This window comes from Metopolophium dirhodum, chromosome 9, assembly GCF_019925205.1.
Source record: "Metopolophium dirhodum isolate CAU chromosome 9, ASM1992520v1, whole genome shotgun sequence".
Classification (NCBI taxonomy): Eukaryota; Metazoa; Arthropoda; class Insecta; order Hemiptera; family Aphididae; genus Metopolophium; species Metopolophium dirhodum.
Genome location: NC_083568.1, coordinates 32,613,391 through 32,639,844, shown reverse-complemented (window position 1 = coordinate 32,639,844; position 26,454 = coordinate 32,613,391). Strand labels below are relative to the sequence as shown.

At 29.1% G+C, this 26,454-nt stretch overlaps 4 protein-coding genes across 6 annotated transcripts; 1 reads left to right on the top strand and 3 right to left on the bottom strand.

Moving 5' to 3' along the window:
• The first annotated feature begins 1,250 nt into the window (after positions 1–1,250).
• LOC132952802 (mpv17-like protein 2) lies at positions 1,251–4,894 on the top strand. Its single transcript, XM_061025238.1, has 4 exons — positions 1,251–1,894; positions 3,233–3,471; positions 4,437–4,565; positions 4,653–4,894. The coding sequence occupies exons 1-4, from the start codon at positions 1,714–1,716 to the stop codon at positions 4,704–4,706; spliced, it is 603 nt and encodes a 200-aa protein (XP_060881221.1). The 5' UTR covers positions 1,251–1,713; the 3' UTR covers positions 4,707–4,894.
• On the bottom strand, positions 4,703–8,619 carry LOC132952797 (E3 ubiquitin-protein ligase TRIM23-like). The gene is made up of 8 exons (XM_061025232.1): positions 8,381–8,619; positions 7,810–8,106; positions 7,450–7,734; positions 6,294–6,402; positions 5,745–6,157; positions 5,450–5,689; positions 5,114–5,239; positions 4,703–5,039 (listed from the first exon to the last, which is right to left on the bottom strand). The coding sequence occupies exons 1-8, from the start codon at positions 8,450–8,452 to the stop codon at positions 4,860–4,862; spliced, it is 1,722 nt and encodes a 573-aa protein (XP_060881215.1). The 5' UTR covers positions 8,453–8,619; the 3' UTR covers positions 4,703–4,859.
• Positions 8,620–9,199: 580 nt separating this feature from the next.
• On the bottom strand, positions 9,200–12,258 carry LOC132952800 (uncharacterized). Of its 3 annotated transcripts, none has more exons than XM_061025236.1 (3): positions 12,119–12,258; positions 10,745–11,017; positions 9,200–10,651 (listed from the first exon to the last, which is right to left on the bottom strand). In XM_061025236.1, the coding sequence occupies exons 2-3, from the start codon at positions 11,007–11,009 to the stop codon at positions 9,993–9,995; spliced, it is 924 nt and encodes a 307-aa protein (XP_060881219.1). In that variant the 5' UTR covers positions 11,010–11,017; positions 12,119–12,258; the 3' UTR covers positions 9,200–9,992. The 3 variants fall into 3 exon arrangements, with proteins under 3 accessions (XP_060881219.1, XP_060881220.1, XP_060881218.1); XM_061025237.1 differs by having other exon boundaries at positions 12,090–12,256; XM_061025235.1 differs by lacking the exon at positions 12,119–12,258 and adding an exon at positions 11,141–11,973 and having other exon boundaries at positions 9,201–10,651.
• Positions 12,259–16,137: 3,879 nt separating this feature from the next.
• On the bottom strand, positions 16,138–21,235 carry LOC132952799 (uncharacterized). The gene is made up of 8 exons (XM_061025234.1): positions 20,718–21,235; positions 20,443–20,581; positions 18,809–19,017; positions 18,595–18,741; positions 18,077–18,312; positions 17,716–17,907; positions 16,441–16,603; positions 16,138–16,369 (listed from the first exon to the last, which is right to left on the bottom strand). Exons 2-8 carry the CDS (start codon positions 20,546–20,548, stop codon positions 16,304–16,306), a joined length of 1,119 nt encoding a protein of 372 aa, XP_060881217.1. The 5' UTR covers positions 20,549–20,581; positions 20,718–21,235; the 3' UTR covers positions 16,138–16,303.
• Positions 21,236–26,454: the final 5,219 nt, after the last annotated feature.

Here is a 26,454-nt window from a genome sequence, read left to right as displayed (position 1 = left end):
TTCGCCACCCCTGTTCTAGACCATGGAATCTCGTTTATTACCTACTCTTATATCTATAATAATGATTTACCCTTAAATCGAGTCTCCGAGGTAAAGGATCTAGGTATAATAATATATACTTCTTCACTTTTTTTCAGACCTCATATTGACTTTATTACTTTAAGGCCTTATGACTACTTGGGTTCCTACGTCGCCACACTAATAATTTTACCTCAGCACCCTGTTTAATATCTCTTTATTCCGCTCTTATATTATGTTCAATTCTTGACTATGACTCGATCATTTGGAATAGTAATCACCGAATTGAAATAAAATTAGTTAAACGTTTGCAGAATCGCTTTCTTATAGTTATGCTGGCTTCCTACTAAAAATTGATCACCCCCAACATTTTTATCAACCAGTCATGAATCTTTGCTCTCTTGAGGACAAGCATCTATAAGGGCCGATCACAACTTTTTAAGTATTAAAATTAATTCATGATGGTAATGGTAATTGCACCACGTATCCTTAGGGCCTTATTAGAGTTTCAGCCACCTATACTAGCCCTGAGACCGCTTTCACATCCCTACTTTCCGTTCAAACATTTTATCATAGGCGTGAATAAACTTCATCGGCAGGGGCAGCCTAGCTAATGATCGGCGCTACCTTATTAGTGAACCGAAAAAAGTCCTATATACCCAAAGCCGTATTTTTTTAAGCCCCCCCTCCACAATGAAATATTTATATAATTTAAAAAAAAGTCTAAATTATCTATTTACAATAATAATCTACAGTAACTTCAGAAATATTATTGATATACAGTCTTGGATTACACCACCTAGCTACAAATCAAACATAATACAACAATTATAATATCAATAATACCTATATGCGTATACCGTACCGTCGTTGTCTGTCTCAAGTCTTTATAGTAGGTTTTTCCGATTTCCGAAGTCAGGAAATTAATTTGACAATACATGTTAAATAAATATATTATCTACCTAATTTTGTTGAACATATCTTTGTAAGTAAATGGTAATTATAACGATATACACAAAAAATCAAGTTTAAAAAAAAAAAATGTTGTGACCCTTCTGATTTAAAACTTGGTTGACCGGCACATAAATATATATTTATATTATAGGCCATAATAGCCGATAGTAATTATTATTAACATTTATACAAAATTTATATTTATTTATTTTATTTATATTTATTTATACAAATTTTGAACAAAATAAATTGTTGGTACACAATTAAAATTAGTCGCATGTTCATATATTTTTTTGCGTTGCCTACAATCGCGGCTACATAATACCATTGATTATAAATACTAAATGATAATAATCGAGAAATCATAAACCCTGATCAAACACATGTGAGTATGTGACAGATTATTGTAGAACAACAACAAGTCGATTTCAATATAGAGGTAGGCACCTACGTGGTATTTACTACCATTTTATTGTTCAAAACGGCCGGCATTCAGCCAAGATTGTTAGACAATGTTCATAAAAAATTAAAAAATATTTTAAATGAATAAACCTAGTATTGCACTACTTCAGTATGCATATTATTATTTTATCGGTCGTCACTCGTCGATATATATAAGGTACCTAAATTCGCGCGCTGATCGGAACATTTTTCATTTCGTGTCCATTCGTTGTTTTGGCCGAGTATAAGAAATTATCTAAATTTATAAGCTTATATTAAAGGTACTTGCATAACATTATAATGTCTGCGGGGAGAAGAATTTGCGCGGTAATGACTCGGACGGCCGTGTACGTGTTTGACAAATATCACTTCACCATCAACGCGTTCAGCGGCTCCGCGATAATGTGTGTCGGCGACATCGCACAACAAAACGTAGAACGTTACCACGGGTTGTCCGAGGGTTACGACTGGTCGAGAACCGGCAAGTACTTATATAGTATATACAATCGATCGGAGACTACGGTCATTATATGGGACGGGGGAGGGCTAGCAAAATAATAATTGCATACGAATCTAGGGGAAAAAAACTCCATTAGTAGAATATAGGTACCAAATTATTAAGAAAATAAAGATGCAAAATATTAGGTATATTATTATCATACATAGTGTACAACTGTCACGTATAGACGTATAAATAGTTACCAGTTAAATTAAATAAATAAATAGCTTAAGAATTAGGTAGATTGTAGGGAAAAATAAAAATGTCAATAGCATTCTTTAGTCTTTACCAACGTTATGGCTTACATACTATACATTACTAAATACGTATTAAATAATATTAGATAATAGTAGCAACAATATGCCATCAGCATGACAGCATAGGCAGTACATATTTTTATTTTAAGTGTAGGTAAGGAGTGGGTTAAAGGTCTTTTTCCAAATATAATTTAATACAATTTTAGATTCTGAGCGGAGCGAGGAAGCTATAGAGGTTTTACAATGATGTTTATTTATTTTTTTTATCCTGTAAACAAAATTTCAGAAGGAGTGCTTCGATTTCAATTATTAACATAATAGTATCTTATCTTTTAGAAAAATTAAAAGATAAATAAATTAAAAGATAATAATTTAAAGATGGTAGGTACTATAGAAAGGTAATTTTTCAATTTTCTCAATTGTTTTTAACACCACGGGAAAAACCACCAAAATTCCCTAACAGCAATGAGCTAATTTTTTGTATATCACCATAGAAACGAACAAATTTTTAAAATATATTTATATAACCGCTAAAAAATGAAAATATATGAATTTATATTTATATTTATTTAATATATTTATTCAATTTATTATTGAACATACACTTAATTTATGAATCTAATTTCTAATAAAACTATATACCTATTATTTATTAAACATACCTACTAATTTCTATATAATATATTGCTACATACCTATAATTACTCATTGTTATACTGATCCTCCGCTCAGAATCGCTTTTTATCGAATGCAATTATTGCATTCAAATTGAATAATGTAATAAATAATAATACACTATCCTGTGCGAGGACCGAAGGAACGATGGACAAACTTCCAACACCGCCAACAAACTCCACCCTGCTGCATTTACCATCTTTTTTTCTAGTAATCCTTTAAGACCGTAAACATGTTGCAGCCTGCAGGCTACGTTGGGAGAATAAGCTCTCCCCTCTTCCCGTGTCGATGATACGATCGGCGACAAAATGTTGTCATTAGGGGTTTCGTAGGTAAATTTTTAATGAGTGTGTACCATTTGTGTTGATGTGCTTCCGGACGTGTTTAGCGCGAATCGCGGTGATAGGCAGCATTCTGGGATCGGTACAGCATATCTTTTACCGGTCACTGGACAACCGATATCCAGCCAGGGACGCGTTCACGATAGCCAAAAAGATATTCATCGACCAAACGGTGTGCACACCCTTCAACATCGCAGTGTTCATCTACGGGTTGGGTTTCCTGGAACACAAGACTTTGGCCGAGATCAATGATGAGTTTAAAGACAAATGTGCAATGATATTTTTGGTAAGCCGCAGCCGTTGACTATGGTTGTCGCTCTAAAGTCTATACAGTACACGGATAGCGTGTTCCCCGTATGGACACAGTGGATAAAAATTTGGGTTTATTAAGAAGACGCTATACTCAGACCCATGTGTCGTCTCCGTCTTACGAATTATCGACAGCAAAAACTGTTTTGCACAGTACAAGTTAGATTATACACATAATAAGTTCTTCACTTTGCGTTGGTGAATTTTGGTAATTCTACTATTAATAGGTAGGTATAGAAGTAGTATAACAGTATTGTCTATGTAATAGATTTTTAAGAGGGATACAACACATGCGGATGTAGTGTCCTCTTAATTGGTTTCAAAACTTTAGAATGTTAGATAGGTACTTACTACATTATATTTTAGGGGTTTTAATCAATAATAAATACTAATAATAGATCAAATTGTCTCAAGAGGCAATGTGGAAATATTGTTTTATTTTTCACAAGATGTCAGAAGATCAATTTTGTTAATACTTTCTATGATATAAATATTATAATGCATTCAAATTTCAAATTTTATTGTCTATAAAATATAAATAAACATTTGCATAACATAATATTATTGATTATAAATAACTATAAATATTACGTTATGTGTATGATTTATTTAGAAATGTACATATTGTTTTTATGTTAATTATTAAGTTACACTACCTATTTGGCTAACATTCAAATTTGGTACTAAAATAGTTGTTAACATTGTAGTCTCATGGTAAAAACATGTGCCAGCAATGTTTTTTGACAAAACAAAGAAATAAAATATTAATTTACCAGTTATTAGTAATTAAAACTTTTGGAATTTGATTGTTAAAATAAATGATTATACATTTTTAAAGATTATTTACTTAACAAATAATTTTTAATAAATAAAATAAAATATCTTTCTTTAATTTCTTTAAGTGTGTATAATATAAACTTTATTATTACTGGATACTTTTAGGTTGACTGTGCAGTTTTTGTCCCAACTCAATACATAAACTTCAAGTTTTTAGACCCAAAATACAGACTTCTATTTACAAACATGATTTCTATTATGTATGATACTTTTCTCTCTTATATTAAGTACACTGTAAGTAGTTTTTTTGGTTTCTAATAGCATTTAACATGTATGGCAATAATATAAAACAATAATAGAATATTTTTAAAAATTTTTCAGCATGATATTCTCAAATTGATGGAAAGACAAAATAACAATAACAATAAAAATTGAAATGTAGAGGCAATCTAAACAAAACGTAAAACATATATTTAGATATAATATAAATACTTGTATTAAAAACTAAGGAGAATAAAATATAGATGATGTATGTAATTTAAAGCAAACCATATGATTTCGGAACTATGTTCTTTAAATATTATATTATTAGTTGAGATCATGGACACCAGAAGCAACCAGTTGTCTAGCAAGCCAATCAAGTCCATCATGAAGACCAGCACCACTTTGAGCATCACAAGCTTGTATATGCCAACTACGCCCACAGCACAATTTATACAAACCAAATAATTCAGTAATAGTTTCAATTGTCACACATCCATGTATATCCTTAGAAATACAGACGAAAAATTAATGAATTCATAATAATTGATAAATTAATTTGAAGAAAAATAATATCATACTTGTTTATTGGCTAAAATTAATAATGCAGCATCTTTCAATTCTTTTTCTGTCATCAGCTTAGATAATTCGTTAGATGATTCTAACAGCCTCTGTTGGTCACTAGAGTCAATCACGAAAACAACCGCCTAAATATTACATTCATAGATATTAGAACAATATTTACAAGAGTTATTTACTAGAGTCAAAGTATATTTTATACCTAAATAATGCAATACATTTTTGATAACATTGTTGTTAATTCTTATTTATTATTATAATATTAATGCCCATAAGTCAAGTTATGTTAACTTATTTTTATTCATTCAAAAATAAAATATTATAATAATAAACTAAACCTGTGTATTGAGATAGTAATGCTTCCACAATGGTCTCAATTTAGGTTGTCCACCGACATCCCATATTGTAAACTTCATGTTTTTATAGTCAACTGTTTCTACATTAAATCCAAGGGTGGGAATCATAGTCATAAATTCATTTTGTTTCAATTTGAAAAGCACACTAGTTTTTCCTGCTCCGTCTAATCCTAAAGTGACAACACGAATTTCCATTTTTGGTCCAATATGCACTCTATTATCCTATAGCAATCGAACAATTAATTAAATTACAAATTGTAAATGACAAAGTACTGACTTTTGTAAAAGTTATTGGTATACTAGGATCCGGTTGTAATTGCTCTGGACCAAGTTCAGTAAACATCTGTTTATGTTTTTCAATAACATTTAGCGCTTGATTAATATCTGCACTGGCAGATATAACACGGAAATCATCTTGTCGAACAGCCTGCTCACATTGAACACATATGACAGCCACTTGTGATAATGACGATGCTAAATCTTCTTGCAAGCTTCTCAGTGAGCCTAATCTTTCTCTTACATGTGTATCAACCGCACTTAAAGCAGCGGCTTCTTGTACTTGTAATGTTTCGCGTAGATGTTGGAAATACAACTGAACTCTAGCACGTGCCAAGGAGCATGTACCAGGATTACTTTCTTCATTAACTGAGCCATTTGAATCCAAACCTTCCAAACGTAACATTACTTGATCTGAAAAATATGATAACTTATAATATTAATAAAAAATAATTTATATTGAACATAATTAGTATTATTACTATGATTACAAATTTAAAAATACAATTTATTTACATTATTATTTGTTAATAATATTGTACATGCTCACCTAATCTTTGAATAGTGTCATTCATTTCTTCCATTAAATTTCGCATCAAAGGTCCAGCACTTTTTACTTTTGATCGTATATTCTCTGCTTCAGTTTCTACTAACGTATGCTGAAATACGCATAATATATATATAGTAGTATAATACACAGGACATTAATATTTGATAAAAATTGTACATTTCTCAAGAGGAAGACCATGTTTTTTACTGTTTAATTTAATATTAGAATGAATTGACCAATATTATCAAGTTTAAAGGTTGTAATACTATATGAGACATCTCAAGGCTATTATTTAATTTTTTTGGATTTTTAAGGGAGTTATGTACATTTTAAAGTAAAATTGTAATATTTTATAATATAGTTTTAAGTAAACTTACTTGAAAATTAATGTATCAATAAAAGACTGAACTTTGAGGTGTTCTATATATCCTTCCTTTTAATTTAATATTAGGTAAATTCACTCTTATATATTAAATAAAAATATTATTTTTTAACATATATATGTTTTTGGGCTGGGTATAGATATTTTTATTTTCTAATCAATTTTGGGTATTGCTTTGCAATCACCATAGAAACGAATAAAATGTAAAAACTACCTAATTTCCCACTAGGTATACATATAATTAATGGTTACTTATTAATACATATTGTTAATAATTCATACATTTTCTTCAAAGTGGAAAATATCAAGTAGCGTGCTACGTTTATGTTACAAGATCACCACAGCATATAAAATGACAATTTTTTTTTTTTTTATTATTATTTCTTATATTTGAATAGCTCTAATATTAAAGCAAATCTGGTACTGCTGAACGCAAATTTGGTATTTTATATGTTTATAAAATAAATATATTGGGGGACAGAGTGGCCGACCCGAGTTTGATTCCTCGGCCATGGGCGGCATTTTTCTTCGGACAAGTCACGGTGTCCGGAGAACAAGTGCCGCCATCCCCCACCCGGGCATGGCAGATACCTACGGGTGCCCACTTGAAAATCTGCCAAAAACTACACACACGTGTTTACCAACAAACAGTATCCTCCCCTACAAATAAAACAAACAAACAGCTAATGGCCATAGTTGCTAGGCTTAATGATCAAATAAAAAAAAAATAATTAAATAAATATAAAACATGCAGGTTTGGTGTCTTTTTAATACCTTATGATTTTTATGTGTCCCATAATCTTTGCACACAAAACACATTAAGGGTGGTGATGGTTGATGGCAACTATCTTGTAAGCAAGTAAACTCGGCCACATGAGACGGATGTAATGGGCATCGAGGTCTTTCTTGTGGTTTTTCTGATACAGGAACACGGCGGTGTTTAGCTAATGTCCGTGTACTGTGAGTTTGTTCAGAACAATAAAAACATAAGTTTGTACAGCATACAGTGCAATAGAGAACAGCTATATGATTTTCATTTTCATCACAAATTATATGCAACTGTGAATTATACAAAACATAAAAATTATTAAAAATTTTAAGTTAATATATTTCTTCTTGTATACAGTATATTACTTGTTCTTCTTTTTCCATCGCTTCAGCATTTAAGTATGAGTTAATATTAATTTCTGCTTTATTGCTTCTTTGTAAACGTTCAAGCAATTCTAATAATGCAAAATTCTTTTTTAAACCCCAAACACCTGAGGGTCCTATAGGAGTTGTTTGTCTGTCGAACGGACATTGAACTGAAGAACATCGTTGATACAAACGTAACAAACATGAATGACATATGGTATGTCCACAATAGAGTAAACGTGGAACTTTGTCACCTTGAAGAGTGAAAATATCTTCACAAACACGGCATTCCAAAACCTTAAAATAATAAAATATAAGTAAACATAGGTACATACAGTTTTATTAAAAAATGTATATATATTGTTATAACACCAAATATAAAGTAACAAATGCAATCAATTAACTTAAAAAAATATGACTTCACATAGTATAGGTTAAAGATTAAGACTTTATGTAATGGGCATAAAACTAATTGCGCATTAGTTTTTTAATGACAAATAAATATATGAATAATACACATGTCCTACATCTAATAAATAACAAAGAAAACTAATAAACAATTGTATCTTACGTCTGATTTGTCTGGTATTGATGCTATTCGTCCAAACGAAAGTGAATTATAATCAAAGGAACTGCCACTCATTTTAATTCATTGAATACTTTAGTATAAGAAATGTCAAGCTATTAAAATATATTATCAATTAATAATTAAAGTCCAACTTCAAGGAAATTGAACTGAAATTTATGTAATAGGTATATCGTTTTAAAATACCCAATACCGATCATCATTCATCAATATTACTAAAAAGTAAAAGCTAAAAAAGAATATTATGTTGATAAAGTATTATCATTCATGTTCAGCTGTTTGAAGGAATGGTAGTTGTCAGAAAATGATAAGAGTGGTTTATCACAGAATAATTTATCGCACAGATTTTTATATAGTATCTATCTTAGATCATATACAATCATGGATGGAGCTATGTGTGTATTTTTCGTATACCGATATGTGTCCAACATAACCCCCCCCCCCCCCCACTTAATTTCAAGGTACAACGAGTTATTGCGCATGCGTTTCGCCAACAATCACTATAAAATAACTAATAAGTGGGGGGTAATGTTGGACACAACAAATGATTAAAGTAGCTCCATCCATTGTATATGATCTAAGCCCTAAGGTATCTATAAAAAAAAAAATAGTATAGTAAGTTATCTGTGTGGGGCGGTTAAATATTATATGTTATTAATTTATTATATTATTATGATGTCAACCACGGCTTTAGAAGCTTAGAGTATAACCCTATAAATTAAGTTTATAAGAAGAGTTATAAAGAATTTATAAGGATAGAAGGTTCAATCTTAGTTCATGGTGACAACCGGGTCACCCATAGATAAGTATTTATAATAGATAGGTAACTCCAACCATATTTTATTAAAGTTATATTATATTATTTATATTATTATCAATACACATAATTTAGTAATAATACTTATAAATAATAATTAAAATAACAATAAGTGATTTGCCTTCAAAATTTACAAATTTCAAAAAAATACAATATCAATGCAAGTACTTTAGTAAAAATTCATAAATTTTAGCAACCATGTATGTACGAATTGGATTATATCTTTTGTTATTATTTGGTGAAATGTAGACTGCTACAATAATTATAAGTTTTCCATTTGGCCTTTTACACTCAGCGATACATATAATATCACCTATTACTGCAGACACATCCGACGATCGTCCTCTTGTTAAGACAATAGCAGAAGTGACAAGGTGTACTGTGTCCTTAGTATTATGATAAATAGCTACTCTTCCATGTGATACTTCTGGTCGTCTATATTTTACCACACAATTGAAAGTTAGAATATGGATATCCTCATTGATGCGGTTAGAGAGCTTTTGATATACCTCTAAAAAAGTCAAAATTTTTTAATTTTCTTAAGCGTTATTGCAAAAGTCAGGAGAATGGACCTTGACAATTGAGACTGTAAATCGACAGTCCCTGTTGGTGTTTATTAATGAAATCTGTCAATTTTTATGAGTGGTTGGGCAGAAAACCTTTTAAATTCATCACGGAGACATGATGTGGATACTGTCATCCTTCGATCATGATAGAATTCCTTTTCATCATTTTTAGTGATGATAAACAGTCCTTCTAGACTAGTAACTCGTGACAAAGCTACATAAAGTGAATATTATGATTGCCTTTTATCATATTCATACACCACTTGACTATAAGTTCCCCGTCATCCTCATCCTCACTTATATCATTGTTTTCATCAATATTATGTGTTTGATTTTTATCACCATGTAATTTTTTTCTTTGTCTTTGCCGATACTCTCTGACACGTTCTGCTACTGTTTTGGGCTTTGATTTTGATTGCGATGAATTTAAATTTTCCCTTTGTCGTGCTCTGTACGCCTGCACACGTTCTGTGGATGTTCTGGCTATAGATTGCAAACTATCTCTGTGCCCTTCAGCGTGGACAACAATAACATTTGGTTGGTTTTCATTGGATCCTTCATCTTCTTCATCTGAACCATTATTACGATGGGCGATAAAGTCTAAATCCATTTGTCGCATATTTATTGAGTTTTGTTGCTGTGAGTTTGGACTTACAATTAAGCCATCACTCTCTACCAAATTTTCTTGTATTATTTCTATAACATCTTGCAAATTTTGTTGACGTGCTGCTTTTTGACGTGCTCGGTAGGCTAGGCAATATTCAGCATTTGTTTTTGGTGTAGGCCGAGGTTTACCATTGTCTTTATTTTTTTGTCGTGCTCTGTATGCGTGCACACGTTTTGAGGATGTTTTAGTTTGCTGTAAATTTGAACCTAAAACAGATAGATTTAAAATTATTAATAGATAAATGGTCCTCTTAATTAAAAGGGAGATTGGGAAAGTGGAGTTGTGTTAATAATAATTACCGTGTGAGCTGCCCTCTTCTACTAAATGTTCCTGTATTGTATCAATAACTTCCTCTGAATTTTGTTGACGTGCTGCTTTTTGACGTGCTCGGTAGGCTCGGCAACGTTCAGCATTTGTTTTTGGTGCAGGCCAAGGTTCCTGTATTGTATCAATAACATCCTGTTGTTTTGACGATCTCAGTAGAGTCCAAAAGTATTCATCTTGATTTTGTTTTGCTTTTGTTGTAACTCCATAATCACATTCCTCGGCTTTCGTTTTACTCATAGTGTAGTCTGAAATAATCAGTAATCGTCAGTAATTTATATGCAAAGTAATTGATTTAATAAAAGGATTGACACAACAAAAAAAATTTCAATAACACTGGTATAATAGTAACTACACTTTTGTAACCTCACTTTTCTGATGCTGGTATCCCATAAAAACGAGTGTGTGAGCCCTCAGCTCACCATTACACTCTGAGGAAGCAAAACTTCTTTCATAAGTATTGGGGCCCGTGAATTATAAGTGAATTAGGGAGAGAGTGAGAAAAATCAATACAATAAAAATAAACGTGCGCGCCGCCGCCACCGTGCATGACTAGCAAAATAAATAAATAAACAAACAGGTCGTTTCATTTTTCGTTACGATTTTTTTCCCACCGATACCTGAAGAAAGAAGTTTTACTTCAGAAGGTGGACAAGTTGGTACCGCTCTGCTGTACAGTAGTTGTAATGGATGTGTTATATTTAAGTATAATGTTAAACCATATACGAAAAACAATTCTGAGCGGTTAGCGTAGTCCTTATAATAATATTATTTTTTATTCGTTACTATGATGGTGACGAACAAACGTGTCGTTTCATTTTTCGTTACGATTTTTTTTCCTCTCACACCTCAAGAAAAAAGCTTGACTTTAAAAATATTTTCAAAAACGCTAATATATTTTCTGCAATAATGAATGTTCTACGTTGCATTTTTCTGCCGGTACATCTATGATTGTATAACATTTACTGAATATACAAATTTCATAAGTCATTACAAATAATTATCGTTATTATTCACACCATAGACCTTATATTAGTATAAACTATAAAGTCCATGATTTACAGGCACGGGTGCATCGTCTATTATTTGGAGCATAAAATCTCGCGATCAGTGATAGAAGGAAAAAATCGGAAATAAAATACATAATATGTATTGTATCTGTAGTTTATTTTAGAAGTAAAACTTCTTTCTTGAGGTGTGGGTGGAAAAATATCATAACGAAAAATGAAACGACACGTTTGCTTATCACCACAGTAGGTCACGAATAAAAAATAATTATATTATATTTGAATTTATTTAAATATTAAATACCGTAGGTACCGTTTTATTTGTTTACTGCTTTGCAATACCTATATTTGCTCGGGGTGGGTCTTGCTACGGTAAAGTAGGATAAAAAACTGAAAGATTATGTGTTCTGCACTAGAATTTATAAAGTTGGTCTCGCACGCTGAGGTGCTGTGATTGAATACTGCACGTGGCCGCACGGTCAAGTCAGGAACAGAACACATCGTGGTTTGAGCAATGCAATATTGATAAATTCAGGTCCGGCTCAAAGGGTAGGCGACATAGGTCCACGCCTAGGGCAGCATTTTCAAAATACTGATAATATTATATTGTTAGGGGTGGCAACATTTGATTTTGCCTAGTTCACTATTTTCGCTTGAACCGGCACTGGATAAATCATATAATAATATAAATTATATTATATTATATATATTATAATTGGCCATAATTTCATTTGCCTATCAATATCATTCCTATTTCACGAGAGTGGCATTTAGAAAAATGGTATAAGTGTATAACACCACTTACATACATTATTATATTATGAATTAAAATTCGAAAATCTGTCGCAGGGTATTTAAAAGACATAATTTTATTGCCTTTATATTATCGGGCATCGATCAATATTCATGTTCTTGAGTCACCTGGTTAGGACAAATTTTCATCACAGTTTTTTAAAATTTTCCCGATTTAACTTTTTGGCAATAATACTAGCAATATATGTGTGAGTTAAATTTGTTAAATGATTAGTTTGAGTACCTAGGTGTTTTTGAGTTTGTATCGGTAAATCAACAGCTAGTTTCACTAGTGTATAGGTGGTTATTGGTTCCTCAAAAAAAAATTCTGGTAAGAGATTAATGTATTTTGAATGGGGAATCGGTGACAAATAACATCTAGTACAAAACCAAATTACTAATTGGTAATAGGCACTAGAATATTCCATATTATACATTTATGCCATATATATAATTTTAATATAGTCATCAATATCAAGAAGACGCCAACCTGAATTTGTTGACACCGTCTTATAAATATAGAACATATCAAAATATAAAGTCCATCCAGCGGAATCGGTTTAGGGTATCATATAATATTTTATTGATATTAAAATTTTAAAACTATAATATTAAGTGTAATTATTCAAGTTAGTACACACTTTATAATTATAATATTAATAAATGCTTAGGAGAATTTATAAGGAATTATAATTTATTAGAATTCCCTAGGTATTCTGAGTGGAATGATGAATGTATTGATTTTACAATGATGTGTTTTTTTTGTTGTTATTTTTTTTAAAATCATTACGGTTTAGGGCAGTAAAACTGCTTCGATTTTCTTCAATAGTATTTTGTTCGATGGGAAAGTAAATCTAGTTGGTGCATTCGGGAGGTCAAGTTTTAAAATTTTCAATAGTTTTCAAAAGCGACGGAAAAAACAACATAAAAGTTAAGATAAAACGGGAATTTTTACGCAAAATCGATTTTGGTTTTTGGTGAAACTTTAACAAATTAACGTATATACATGAGATTTTCACTGGTCGTTTATATTTGCATTTTCTATACACAATACAATTTTCAAAAGATTTTGATTTGTTTTGAACTGTTTAGGAACATCCTCAGTTTCTAATTGTATTAGTCTTTTAGATTCGAAGCGGAATGAAAATTGTATTGATTTTACAATGATGTGGTTTTTTTTTTTAATTTTTGTGTCTGTCATCACCTTTTAGGACAGTAAAAATGCTTAGATTTTCTTCAACAGTATCTTTTCTGATAGGAAAGTGAATCTAGTTGGTACTGTGGGGGTCAAAATGTCCTAGTAGTTTTCAAAAGCACCGTAAAAAACAAAAAAAAAATTAAGGAAAAATGGGAAATTTTACGCAAAATCTATTTTGATTTTTGGTGCAATTCTAAAACAAATGACAGATACATGAAAATTTTACTGAATGTTTATATTTTTATTTTCTATACACCATACAATTTTGAAAATATTTTGACTCTTTTTAAGCTGTTTACGAACATTGTCAGTTTTCAATTTTTTTATTTTTTTTTCTATAAATATCAATACAATTTTATTTGTTGAGTAAAAAAGCGTGAAAATTTAATGCAAGGCTCCTGATATATTGTTACAATAGCAGTTGAAAAATATTAAAAATACATATACACAATTTTTTTATAAGCATTTTAAGTTCGAATTTTGACAACATTTATCATATTTAAAATTTAATAATTATTTTGTAGTTAAAAATGTATCAAATGTTCAACTTTTATAGCTAAAGATTGATAATTTAAAACAAGGTTCCACGTAAATAGGTCAAGATTGGACTATGGACTATGGTCCTCTAAATTTTAGTATAATATGCATTAATACTTTAACTGAAATACCTAATTTACAAGACCTAAATATTATTTTCTTATAACTACCTTTTTATATACTTAAATAATTAAATCGGTAAACTAAAATGCTCAAAAAAAAAAACAAACAAGCAAAATTGTTGGCAATTATAGTTCATTATTTAGTTATTTTTCGTGATATGAAATTGAAAACAAATTATTTTTTAATTATTAATAATAATTTACCTACATACCTATACCTACTTACATAATTTTTTTTTCTTTTAAACTGTATTGACGCGTTAAAAAATATATTTTGTGGATAAATATGGGCCCCGGGACCGTGTCCCCCTTGACCCCCCCCCCCTTTTTCCGGGCTTGCTTGTACATACCTTTGGATTTACAATCATTCACCACACACTTCGACGCATTTTGGGCGGCATAATTGAAAATACGTAGCACACCAAAGACGTAAAATACTAGTATTATATAAGTTATAAAGACCATTAAATATTAATGACAGTTGAAAACTTGATGAGAACGGCAATTAGGCAGGCTAATGAACATAAATAAGTACCTATATAAGTATACATGGGGTCACCATTCGGTGTATTCGATAGGTCAAAACTCAAAATTCTCAATAGTTTTCAAAAGCGTCGGGGAAAACCACATAAAAATTAACAAAAAACGTGGATTTTTATGCAAAATTGGTTTTTTAAAAAAAAATCCATTTAAGTTTTTGGTGTAACTCTATTTTTACTGGTTGGTTATATTAGCAAACAGATCCAAGATAACAATCTTAAGTCATTCATATTAGTTGACCATTTATTTAAATAATTTATACAACTATTAAAAAAATCTTTAGCTTGAAGTGGAATCTGGTCATAATAATTATTTTTAAGTTTGGATAATGATTATCTCGCTTTAGTTGGTAAAAATATTTTTTTTTCTCTCTGTTAAACTCTAAAGTATCAATGAGTTTAAAATATTCTAATGCTGCTTCAGTTGCACATATTTTATCACCTTCAACATTTAAAATAGTTTGATGAAATAAAGATGAATTGTAATAAAAAGTCTTGTAGTAAAAATAACAAATTTAATCAACTATGCTACTAAACCAATCAGAATGTTTTAGGTCAAACCATAGAATATAAATTAGGTAATAACCAAATTATAAAAATCATAAACATACCTATTAGCTCATAATATTTTCGAAAAAAAGAGTACAAGAAATAGTTGTACTTAACACTATTGTTAAGGACACTAGGATACGCATCATAAAAGAGTACTGTCCTACGAAAAAGAGTACGTCTGATCACCATAGTTATAGGCATGGCATATCCATATTTTTAATATCTATGGATATATCAATATTCTAAATTACGGAAAACTCTATGACTAGTTAACATATTGTTTTTAAAATATATTATACAAATTCATTGGCGTTAAAATGGAGGGCTACAATAGTTAGTTTTCAGTAACCCGAATAAAATAAAATAATTAATTTGGATTACGATATATTACAATTATCAATATCTAAATTTCCAAAAAAAAGTTTGAAGAAGCCTAATCTATATTATATATTATTCAAAATATTGATGTATGTATCAAATATTATATAATGGCGTATACATGTTTATTTTATGTAATATCAAATATAAATTGAGATTAGTTTTTCAAAATCTATAACAAAAAACTGTCGTTTTCAGTTTTTTTTATTTATTTAGCTCATTGTTGATATCTAGATACTCTTAATATTTATATGCTATTAAAATGTGTATATTTTATTATAAAAACAATATTGTAAACATTTATGAAAATAAAGTTCATTAATAATTTTTGTATTTATAAATTATTAAATGTAACTAAATTATTAAACAAATATATATAAACATAAAAGAGTAAAAATTATAAAAAATATTAATAGTATTCATTTTTGTTTTTAAATTTTCGATTTTTAATAGTTTCCAGTTGAAAATTATTTTGCTGTAAATCAATTAATATCAATTAATGTCAAATTTGGTTCACATAAACTAAAAAAAAACTATTTAACTTACTAATTCATTTAAATCATTCTTGGCAATTTCAAAGTCTTTCATAATAGTAATTACTTCAGTTTTCAATTCATTCTTACGCAAATTAAATTTGTTTATCTCAAATTCTAACGACTTTATAGTTTCAGATTGATGACTAGATTGTTGTATCATATTGTCAATTTCTCTGAAACATATATATCACACGTGAATCAACACATAGAATACACTTCAAACAGTATTTAAAAATATACTTTTTAATATAGTTAATTTTAAACATATTAATAACAATGTAATTATTAAAAAAATATATTAACTTTGAAAATCATAAAAATAATTAATTAATTAATTAGAAATATCTTACCTTGTTAGAAGGTATATAAATATATTTAACCTTTTTTTAAAATTAAAACAAAAATAAGTTTTAAATACAAATAGGTAAATAATATGCAAGAAAGATATAGGATACAAGGAAACAAGTAGAAAATCAAGTTATGTCGTATGCATTTTGAGTATGATTGACAGTTTAAAATTTGAGAAGGAACGTAATAACTAGAGCGCGGATCTTTAGATTTTTACATATTTTTATTGGCTTTATGCAGCTTTATGAGGATGAAAAATGTGGACAATGTATCCATCATAGAGTTCGTGGGAAAAAATTTATTTTGCATATTTTAGACATCATAGAATTATTTAGCCTATTTGTCATATTTTAGAATATATTCAATTATTGTTCATAAAAAAAACATATTTTATTAATTTCTCGTGTTTTGATTTTTCTAGGGAAAAAAATAATTCAAAAGTGCAAAAGTACAAAAAGTACAAAAATTGGTTAAACATAATGCAAAACAAAGGTATAACCAGCGATTGGATCCTAACCTCTGGATCTGATACTAGTGTATACAAGTTGTTCATTGTTTTTATTTAACTATTTTGTTTTTTATATATAATTTTATTATATTTATATTCCTATGTATAAACTGTTTTAAATTTGTATATTTAAATAATTTACCTGTTGCCAAAGGAATGGCCCATAACAGTTATTTATTGTTTTTATTAAACTATTTAAGAAAAAAAAATCATATTATCTGCATATTTACAAGTTTAAGGAATATATATAGATTATTTTAGGGTTTTTTTAGAGCGTATTAGCATCATAGTTTAAGCTTTCAAGAACCTTAAAATCTACACTTTAGTAATCAATATTTCTAATACTAACCTAGGTATACATTAAAATATAATTTTAAATTTAAGTCTAATGTATAATGAACAATTCTTTAATTGATAGTTTATTCTTACTTATTTAATGCATCATATTTAGACTTGTGTAAATTGTGTTCCCTCTCCATTTCTTTACCAAAATAATTTATTTTGTTGTTTATATCAGCTCGTTCACGTTCCATGATTTCAATCTTCTCCTTCAAATTTTCAGAATACTCTTCTAATTCAGATTTTGTTTGTGACATTGTTTCAATTTCATTAATTAATTTACTAAAACGGATAAAAAAAAAAATAAATTAAAAAAATATAAGTACATAATTCTTGTTATAAATAAATACTATACAATTTCTGTCATTCTGAAATAAAATTTCTATTTTAAAAGGCTTTTTGATGAAAATGAATTAAAAGGTGTGCTTATACAACATTTTATGCAACTTACGAAAGTCTTTCATTTTTTTCAGTTACATCTGTTAACAAACGTAATCGCTTTTCTTGGCCTGCTAGTTCTTGTTCAAGAATTATAACAGTTTGCTTTTTAGCGCTGACTTGCGCCATCATTGCAGATTTCTTTTCTGTTATTTCGTTTTTCAATCTTTTTAAACGTTCATGATCGGCTTTTAATAAATCTGGAGCCTCTACAATTTGTGCCCTAAGATCATTTATATCTCTTATGATCTTAAATGATTAAAAAGTAGAATTATAAAATAATGTAAATGGCTATAATAATATTAGTATGATAAGCACTCGAATATTATATTTATTAATTAATATAACTAGTTTAGACTAATAAATCAAATAGAATAAAAACTAAAAATAAGAAGTGTCACTAATTCATTAGAGTAATTTGATTCAGAATGTAATACATTTTTAAAAAATATTATTTTTTGGAAATTTTCAGACGAATAAATCTTAATTTTATATAATACAATAGAAATTAAAAAAAAAAAAATACATTACATTATCTTTTAGTTCACACAACTTTGAACATTTTTTCTCAATATCATCTTGTTTCTGCTTCACTTTATCCAATTCTTTTAGTACATCATCTCTATGTTTTTGAATTTTTGTCAATTCAGATTTTCCATCTTTCACTTCTTCAGCGACCTAAAAAATAATATGACAACAAAAATTCAAATTAAATATTAAAAATGTATTATATAGGTATATCTACTGTTTTTAATTCAGCTCCTCGTTGTATACGGTCTAACGACTTTTTATTAATTGTGTTTACAATGATATCCTTTTGCTTCTTAAGTCTATCAATTGTATCTTTCATATTTCTAACGGCTTTCATTTTAGCATCAACTTCATGTATTTTTTCATCACTATATTTTATAAAATTAATCATTGTTTGCAGCAAGTTGTATGTTCTTTTTGAACCTTTAAAATATATTTTTAAGTTTAGAAATATTACTAAAATGCCTGGACAGGATACACAGTCTAGGTTCCTTCTTTCTCTATGTCCACATTGGTACAGAATAGTAAAATGTTATAAATAGTTTTAAGTATTTGAAGCAATAATTAAATTATTTAAAAAAATAGGAATTTATTTTGTTTGTAGCTTAACTGCTCAATGTACTTAAGTAAGCATGGTCTATTAAAAAAAAACACTAAGATGTTAAGATATGATAAGATATAGGAAGTAACACAGATTTTCAATAGTTACAATTATTTAATAAGTACCTATTATTTTATTACTAATTTTGATTACTTGTGCGTTATCGCGACTACCTTGATTTCAAACGCATATTATTTACATATTTTTAATACGTTTATAATAATACAAAACTACCCAAAGCTAAAAGTAAATGTATTTATTGATAATAAAAATATATTTTTTTTACAATTATTTTTACGTTTAGTGAACAAACTTTCGTCAATTTCCACTATTTTTCCTTTTCCTCCAATTTTTTTATTTTCTTTTTCTCTCAAACTTATAACACATACTTCCCATAAAAAATTATTCCAATCATTTACCGTATTATTACTAAGTTGTAAGTGTTTTTCACAAAATTTTCTCTGTCCAACAAAACATGAAACGTAAAGCTTGCAAAAATGATATGCGACTCTTCACAAACCAATTGGCAATACGCATGCTAACTTTTTGTTGACAACTTTTCACATTGCACTTCCAAAATACTTGTTTTCCATAATAGAGTTTCGCTTTGTGACCGTTCCAACAGATTCGTTTATGTGGTAAAATGCCTTTTTCTTGGAAAAAAGCTACAGCATCTTTTTCCGTAGTTGGTAAGTTTCACAGATCCATTGCTAAACAATCGTAACTGTACAACAAGTTATTTCTACTACCAGCGTGACAGCGTGGTTGTGACTAAATGTCTATGTGTCCTAAAAATTACCCAACCAGTCTATAAAAATTGCGATAAGTGCGATTGTAACGACACTGGAAAAAATAGAATTAGAAATAGAATCGCGTATAAAACGGCGTTGCTATACCCCATAATATGAGGTAGTCGCGATAACGCATTTGTGGCGCGCTGTAGGCGCGATAACGCACAAGTACCCTAATTTCAGTTGGTTATAATTATTTTAAATAAAAAAACCTACATCGGATAGTAGATAAAATCTTTCTAATTTTTCCTAAGGTAATGGCCATAGTTGCAGGGCTTAGGTTCAATAAAAAAAAAAAAAAAAATCTTTCTTATTTATTTATATAAATGGATATGCATACCTAAATTGAACAATTTGCCCACAAAATATGACATAAAATGTTACGCTGATATTGTCTCAAAATAAAAATAACATAGTTGAAATAATTTTATAACACATTATAATAGCAACACTTACTCGGATCACAAATATCATTCAAACCAAAATCATCAATTCCCAATTTCGAATAAAAATATTTCAAAGCTGTGCACATGTTCAATATTGGTACAGTTTCACTGTACATTTCGTTGTACGTGAGATTTTGATTGATATGGATCTACAGTTAACAATCATAGATATAAATAAAAATATTTAAACAACAATTTCATACGGAATCCTGAGTTAATATGCACTTATCTAGTTGTAGAATAGAATACATTTTTAAATGTACCTATAATATTAATGAAAATTACCTCAATTAAATTATTCACATCGCAGAAGAATTCGTTGAACACGTCCGTGTAGAACTTTGTTACGAATGACTGAGAGGGCTCTTGTAGGTCTTAAATAGTTGCTTTGGACTGTGGCATGTACTGTTCTAGTTCATTAATAAGGTTACCGTATTCGACATACATCGACGATTTGTTTTGTTTGGCCATTGTGGTGACATTCGGTTGCCAAGCCATTTTTGAGTTTTTGAGGAGTGTAACAGATAGTAGATGGGTATTTTTACTTTTTGATTTTCACCGTAAATTTGATGTTTCAAATACTCAGAATTCGAACTGGAAATCTAGTGGAATAGTGAATAGTCATAGTGAACATAGAACACGTAACAGAAACATATGATGGGGAAAAGTGAATAGTAAAATATTAGTAAAAGCGAATTATAGACGTCATGCACAATTGGACGGGTAGTTGAAACTTGAAGTTGAACTTTTTAACGATTCTTTTCCTAATCTCGATTCCGGCGGCCGGGGAAGAAAATCAAAAATTTTGCAGTTACTTGATTGGCCGTGTAGTTGATGACGATGGTGATTCACGATAACATACTGAATAACTGATAATAATATTATTAAGTAGGTATAAAATATAAATACTAAACAGAGGGAAGATTCAGATTCTAAAAATATATCTAAAATAGTAAATAATATCTAATATCATATTTAATTTTGACAATATTAAAGGAAACCTATGTTTTTCATGATTGAAATTGAATATAAGTAGTTCTTATTATTTACAATGCAGTATAATACCTATTGTAGTTTTTATTAATTATAATAATTTTACATGGGCGCAGTAATATTAATAAACAACACTTTGGTATATTTTAAAGGTATTTAATGTTCAAATTTTGACAAAATATCGATTATTTGTAAATTATTTTATTATTAAAAATGTGTAAAATGTTCAATGTTAATAGCTAAGACGTGGATTCTCATAAATAGTTAATACTGTATTACTGCGTAACCAAAATATCTATATATCTTATAGACATTTTAAGTTCGGATTTTGACGAAATTAGATATTTATTTATAATTTAAATTAGATATTTAAATAATGATTTTAGTTATTTTGTTGTAATTTTAAAATATTATTCGTTTGTACTTGAAACATATTGTGGGTACCTAATGGACGTTGTTAAATTTGAATTAGAATATTCAATGATATAAAATCGTTGTATACGAAAAACGTTTCTGAGCGAAATCGGTCTTTCCGCCTATAATATATTAATATTACTAAATGAAAATGTCATTCGTCATTGTGTTTGTGTACCTACCTATATATGGCTATATAAAATATAAAAATATACCTACTCTGAAAGTTCATATATATACCCACAAATAATATTTTTAAATTACAACAAAATCACAAAATTCTTGGTTTCAATATGTACTTAGACATAATTTTGTTTAAATTAGAGCTTATAATGTCTGTACAAAACTACAAAATAACCGCAAGCTTATAAGATTTTTTTATTAAGTTTTAATTACTAAGTAATTTGATAAATTTGGCAAAATTTGAACTTTAAATACTTATACGAATAAAAATGTTGTCCATGGATCTTGGATCCATTGATCCATGGAACATTTATCAATTATCAACTGCTATTAAATGTATTAAATGTTTGTATTAAATGTTCAAGATTTTTGACCAAACGAAAAAAATTCTATTGACATTTATTGAATAAAAAACTAAAAAAATTGAAAATATCATGTCTACTATAAATATAACTCAAAACGACTAGCGAATCGAAATATTTTGAAAATGTTATCATTTGTAAAAAATTATAAAATATACATTTGATTTCCAGTAGGTACGAGGTACCTATACCGTTAGAATACCTAGTTTTTAAATAACAACAAAATAAGAAAATCGTTGTATGAGAATATTTGTTAATTTATAGGTTATTTGTATAAAATATACATATATTTATTCATTATTCATCCAATGTCCAACTCCAAACGATCGTAAAAAATTAATTTGACTCTGGTAAACTTTTTAGATTCTGAGTGGAACGATGAATGTATTGATTTTACAATGATGATGTGTTTTTTTAATTTTTAATTTTTTTTTTTTGTCTGTCATCACCTAACAGTAATAGTGCTTGGATTTTCTTCAATAGTATCTTTTCTGATAGGAAAGTAAATCTAGTTGGTACTTTGAGGAGTCAAAACTAAAAATTTCCAAATAATTTTTTTAAAAGCACTGTGAAAAACAAAAGAAAAATTAGTGGAAAACGGGAATTTTTACGCAAAATCTGTTTTTGAGAAAATCGATTTTGGTTTTTGTTGTAGGCGTGTAGCTCTAAAACAAATGAACGCATATACATGAAATTTTCACTGGTTGTTTATATTAGCAAATTCTATACACGATAAAATTTTAAAAATATTTTGATTTGTTTTGAACTGTTTAGGAACATTTTCAGTTTCCAATTTTATTAGTATTATTTTCTATAGATGTCAATAAAACTTTATTTGTTGGTTAAAAAAGCTTGAAAATTTAATACAAGGCTCTTACTGTATTGTTACAATGGTATTTGAAAAATATTAACAATCCTAAGTCACAGTTTTTAAGCATTTAAAGTTCTAATATTGACAAAATACGGAGAAATCACGAAAATTAGCAAATTATTTGAGTTGAGAATTCATAAAAATTTTTCTTTTTAAATCTAAGATTTGAAAATGTAATACAAGATTATCCATAAGTTTATATCTTTATCAAAAAAAAAATGTCTACAAGAAAGTCAAATTAAATTTTTATGAGCGTTTGAAATTCATATTTTTACATTTGATATTCACTCGATTTCTCATGTAACGATTTTCTTATTTTGTTGTAATTAAAAAACGTATGACTATAGATACTTGAAACTGTACTACAGAGCGACATCCACTTACCCACGTTTTTTTTTAAATGTAGGAAAACTTAAGGAGAATCCTTTATAAAAATTCCAAATCTTAGATAGACATTTTCTTATTTTCGTGGTTTTGATGAATTATTGTGGATTCACGCTAAACTTTTTTTTAATATCAACTTATGAGGAACGTTGTATTAAATTTTCAAATTTTTCACCGATTGAAACATTTTTTTTCGACAGAAATTAAAAAAACACTAATAAAACTAGAAATGTTCTTATGTTTATAAATAGCTCAAAAATAATCGCAATATTTCTATATATAATTTTATTATGTGTATAGAAATTGCTAATATAAACATTCTGTGAAAATGTCATGCATCTACGGATTATTTTTTAGGTTCTGAGTGGAGCGAGGAAGCTATATAGTGGGTTTACAATGGTGCAGTTTATTTTATTTAATTTTTTTTTATCCTGTATAGTGTATACAACATTTCTACCAGAAGGAGTGCTTCAATTTCAACATATAGTATATTAGTATCTTATCTTTTAGCAAATTGGATCAAGATGGTACTTTAGAGAGGTCATTTTCCTAATAGTATTATTTAATGCCACGGCCACGGGAAAAACCACCGACAAATTACGAAAAACGGGATTTTAATTTATATCACTATATAGAAACGAATAAAAAAATTATAATATTATAATATCAATTCAAGGCTATAAGCCTATAATAAATTATAACAATATCAATTATCCAGACTGACAAACCGTCTCTACTCAGAATCGTTTTTTTTATACAATGATATTAATATATCATTGAATTTAAATTTAAATAATTTAATACAATCCATTATACATTGACCAACTTTTAACCTACTGTACAGCAGAGCGACATCCACTTACCCGCTTTATTTTGATTTCGGAGTTACATTAATAAACAAAATCGATTTTATTCAAAAACTGGTTTTGAGTTAAAATCTTAGTTGTTCCTAAATGCTTTGTTTGTTCTTCCTCACGCTCTTGAAAACTATTTGGAATTTTTTTTCTTTTGATCCTCCAAAGTACCAAGTAGATTAACCTAAGCTTCAAAGTAGATTCACTGTCCTACCAGAATATATGCTGTCAGAACCGGATTTAAGGTTGTAGGCCCCCAAAAGGCCCATATAAGGTTGACAACTTTACTGCAAAAGTGCAAAAGGTATTTATTTTGTGGGGGCCTCTTATTAATAAAATCTTGTGGGGGGCCCAGGCCCAATGCCCCCCCCCCCTAAATCCGGCCGTGGATGCTGTTGATTTTTGAATAAAGTCGAAGCAATTATATTTTTACTGTCCCAAAAGGTGACAGACACAAATAAAAATAATAATTATCTGAGAGCACAGCAGTGCGCCAGGCCAAGTTTCAGAAATGCCAGTGTATCTTTACACGAACCAATTCGCCCAGGTTTCTAACCCATATATTTCTGTCTCCTCCTAAGATAAATTTTTGAAATTTAAAACACAGATTAATCTCGAGTAGTTTAGGACGCTGTAAGAAAATGAGCCCTTAATATTGTGCCATTTCAAAATGGGAGAATTTCAAAATTTGCAATATTGTTATTGACTGACTGACTCATCATCAAAATTATAAGACACTTCCCGTATAGGTGAAAACGTGAAATCTGGCACAAAGGTAGGTTTTTTGGTTACATTGAAATTTTTTCAAAATTAATGGCGCTTTAGAGAGTTTATTTCTAAACGTATGAAGTGGCGCGCTTAGCACGCATAAATGTTTTCTTTCATACAGCGTTACAATATGGTAATAAGAAATTGTTTGTAGTTGACTTATATATATATATTTATAAAACATAATAATGTTTTCGTAAATTTATTTTATTTAAATACAAAATATAATATAATTATTCAAATACAGAATATTTTAATAATATTCGTCGGTGGTCGGTTTACGGACGATAATTTTACGTGATAACGTCATAAGAATATATTGATGGAAAATTACATACTCTTATGAACTGAATGGAATTATTATCACTGAATTATCATTATTTTGTATAATACAAAGAAGGAGTTACCGAAATAGCCATTGTTGAATATAACCGTTTAAGAACTTTGTAAAAACTATAGGCCAGCATTAACAACTATTCTATCTAAAAAGTCTCGGCGACGAAAAATAAAAGATCGTACTTGGCTATCTTTGTCTGGTATTGACAACGCTCAAAGTCCAATCTTTCAGCTCCTCAACAGAGACCCAAACGGTCTTACAAGAGAAAATTTACGACATATAAAAAAAAATATAAAAAAATAAAATAGATAAAAAGAATAACACGTCGACTACGATGCTGAAACCCGCAAAAATTGGTATACCAATTTATTGAAAATAAATGATAATATGATATCCCAACAAAAACATAATGGTGAAAAAAGGCCAAGTTTCAAACTCCCTCCCAAAAAAAGTCGGCTTATCAAAGTAGTGAAATCTACATTGTGGCCAAGTCTGCTATCTCTTAATTCAGAGTTGGGGGCATAACCTCACTGCACTCCTACAGAACTACACTCCTCTTTTATTTGTAATGTTTAACACTTGGCCAGCATAATACATCATTATATCGAATGTACTCACTCATAACCTACGTGGGCGATGGCCGATGGGGAAAGAGAACTCAGAAAAAAGGTTTAGATTTCTTCTCAAAAAAGACAGCGAATCATAGTAGTGGTATCTACATTACTTTAATGTATGAGTGTAGTGACTGGTGAGGTTATGAATTAGCGAACTTGGCCACAATGTAAATTTCACCAATTTGATAGGCCGACTTTTTTGGGAGGTAGTTTGGAACTTGGCCTTTTTTCAATGTTAGGTT

Coding starts and splice junctions, on each gene's coding strand:
- LOC132952802 (XM_061025238.1), top strand. CDS start 1,714: ATGTCTGCGGGGAGAAGAATTTGCGCGGTAATGACTCGGACGGCCGTG. Junction 3,472..4,436: donor AATGTGCAATGATATTTTTG/GTAAGCCGCAGC, acceptor GGATACTTTTAG/GTTGACTGTGCAGTTTTTGT. Junction 4,566..4,652: donor TCTCTTATATTAAGTACACT/GTAAGTAGTTTT, acceptor AAAATTTTTCAG/CATGATATTCTCAAATTGAT.
- LOC132952800 (XM_061025235.1), bottom strand. CDS start 11,162: ATGGGATACCAGCATCAGAAAA. Junction 11,018..11,140: donor GGGATACCAGCATCAGAAAA/GTGAGGTTACAA, acceptor TGATTATTTCAG/ACTACACTATGAGTAAAACG. Junction 10,652..10,744: donor AGAAGAGGGCAGCTCACACG/GTAATTATTATT, acceptor TATCTGTTTTAG/GTTCAAATTTACAGCAAACT.
- LOC132952799 (XM_061025234.1), bottom strand. CDS start 20,548: ATGTACAGTGAAACTGTACCAATATTGAACATGTGCACAGCTTTGAAA. Junction 19,018..20,442: donor GAATGATATTTGTGATCCGA/GTAAGTGTTGCT, acceptor TATATTTTAAAG/GTTCAAAAAGAACATACAAC. Junction 16,604..17,715: donor AAATATGATGCATTAAATAA/GTAAGAATAAAC, acceptor TATATGTTTCAG/AGAAATTGACAATATGATAC.
- LOC132952797 (XM_061025232.1), bottom strand. CDS start 8,452: ATGAGTGGCAGTTCCTTTGATTATAATTCACTTTCGTTTGGACGAATA. Junction 8,107..8,380: donor CAATACCAGACAAATCAGAC/GTAAGATACAAT, acceptor TATTATTTTAAG/GTTTTGGAATGCCGTGTTTG. Junction 7,735..7,809: donor CGATGGAAAAAGAAGAACAA/GTAATATACTGT, acceptor TATAATTCACAG/TTGCATATAATTTGTGATGA.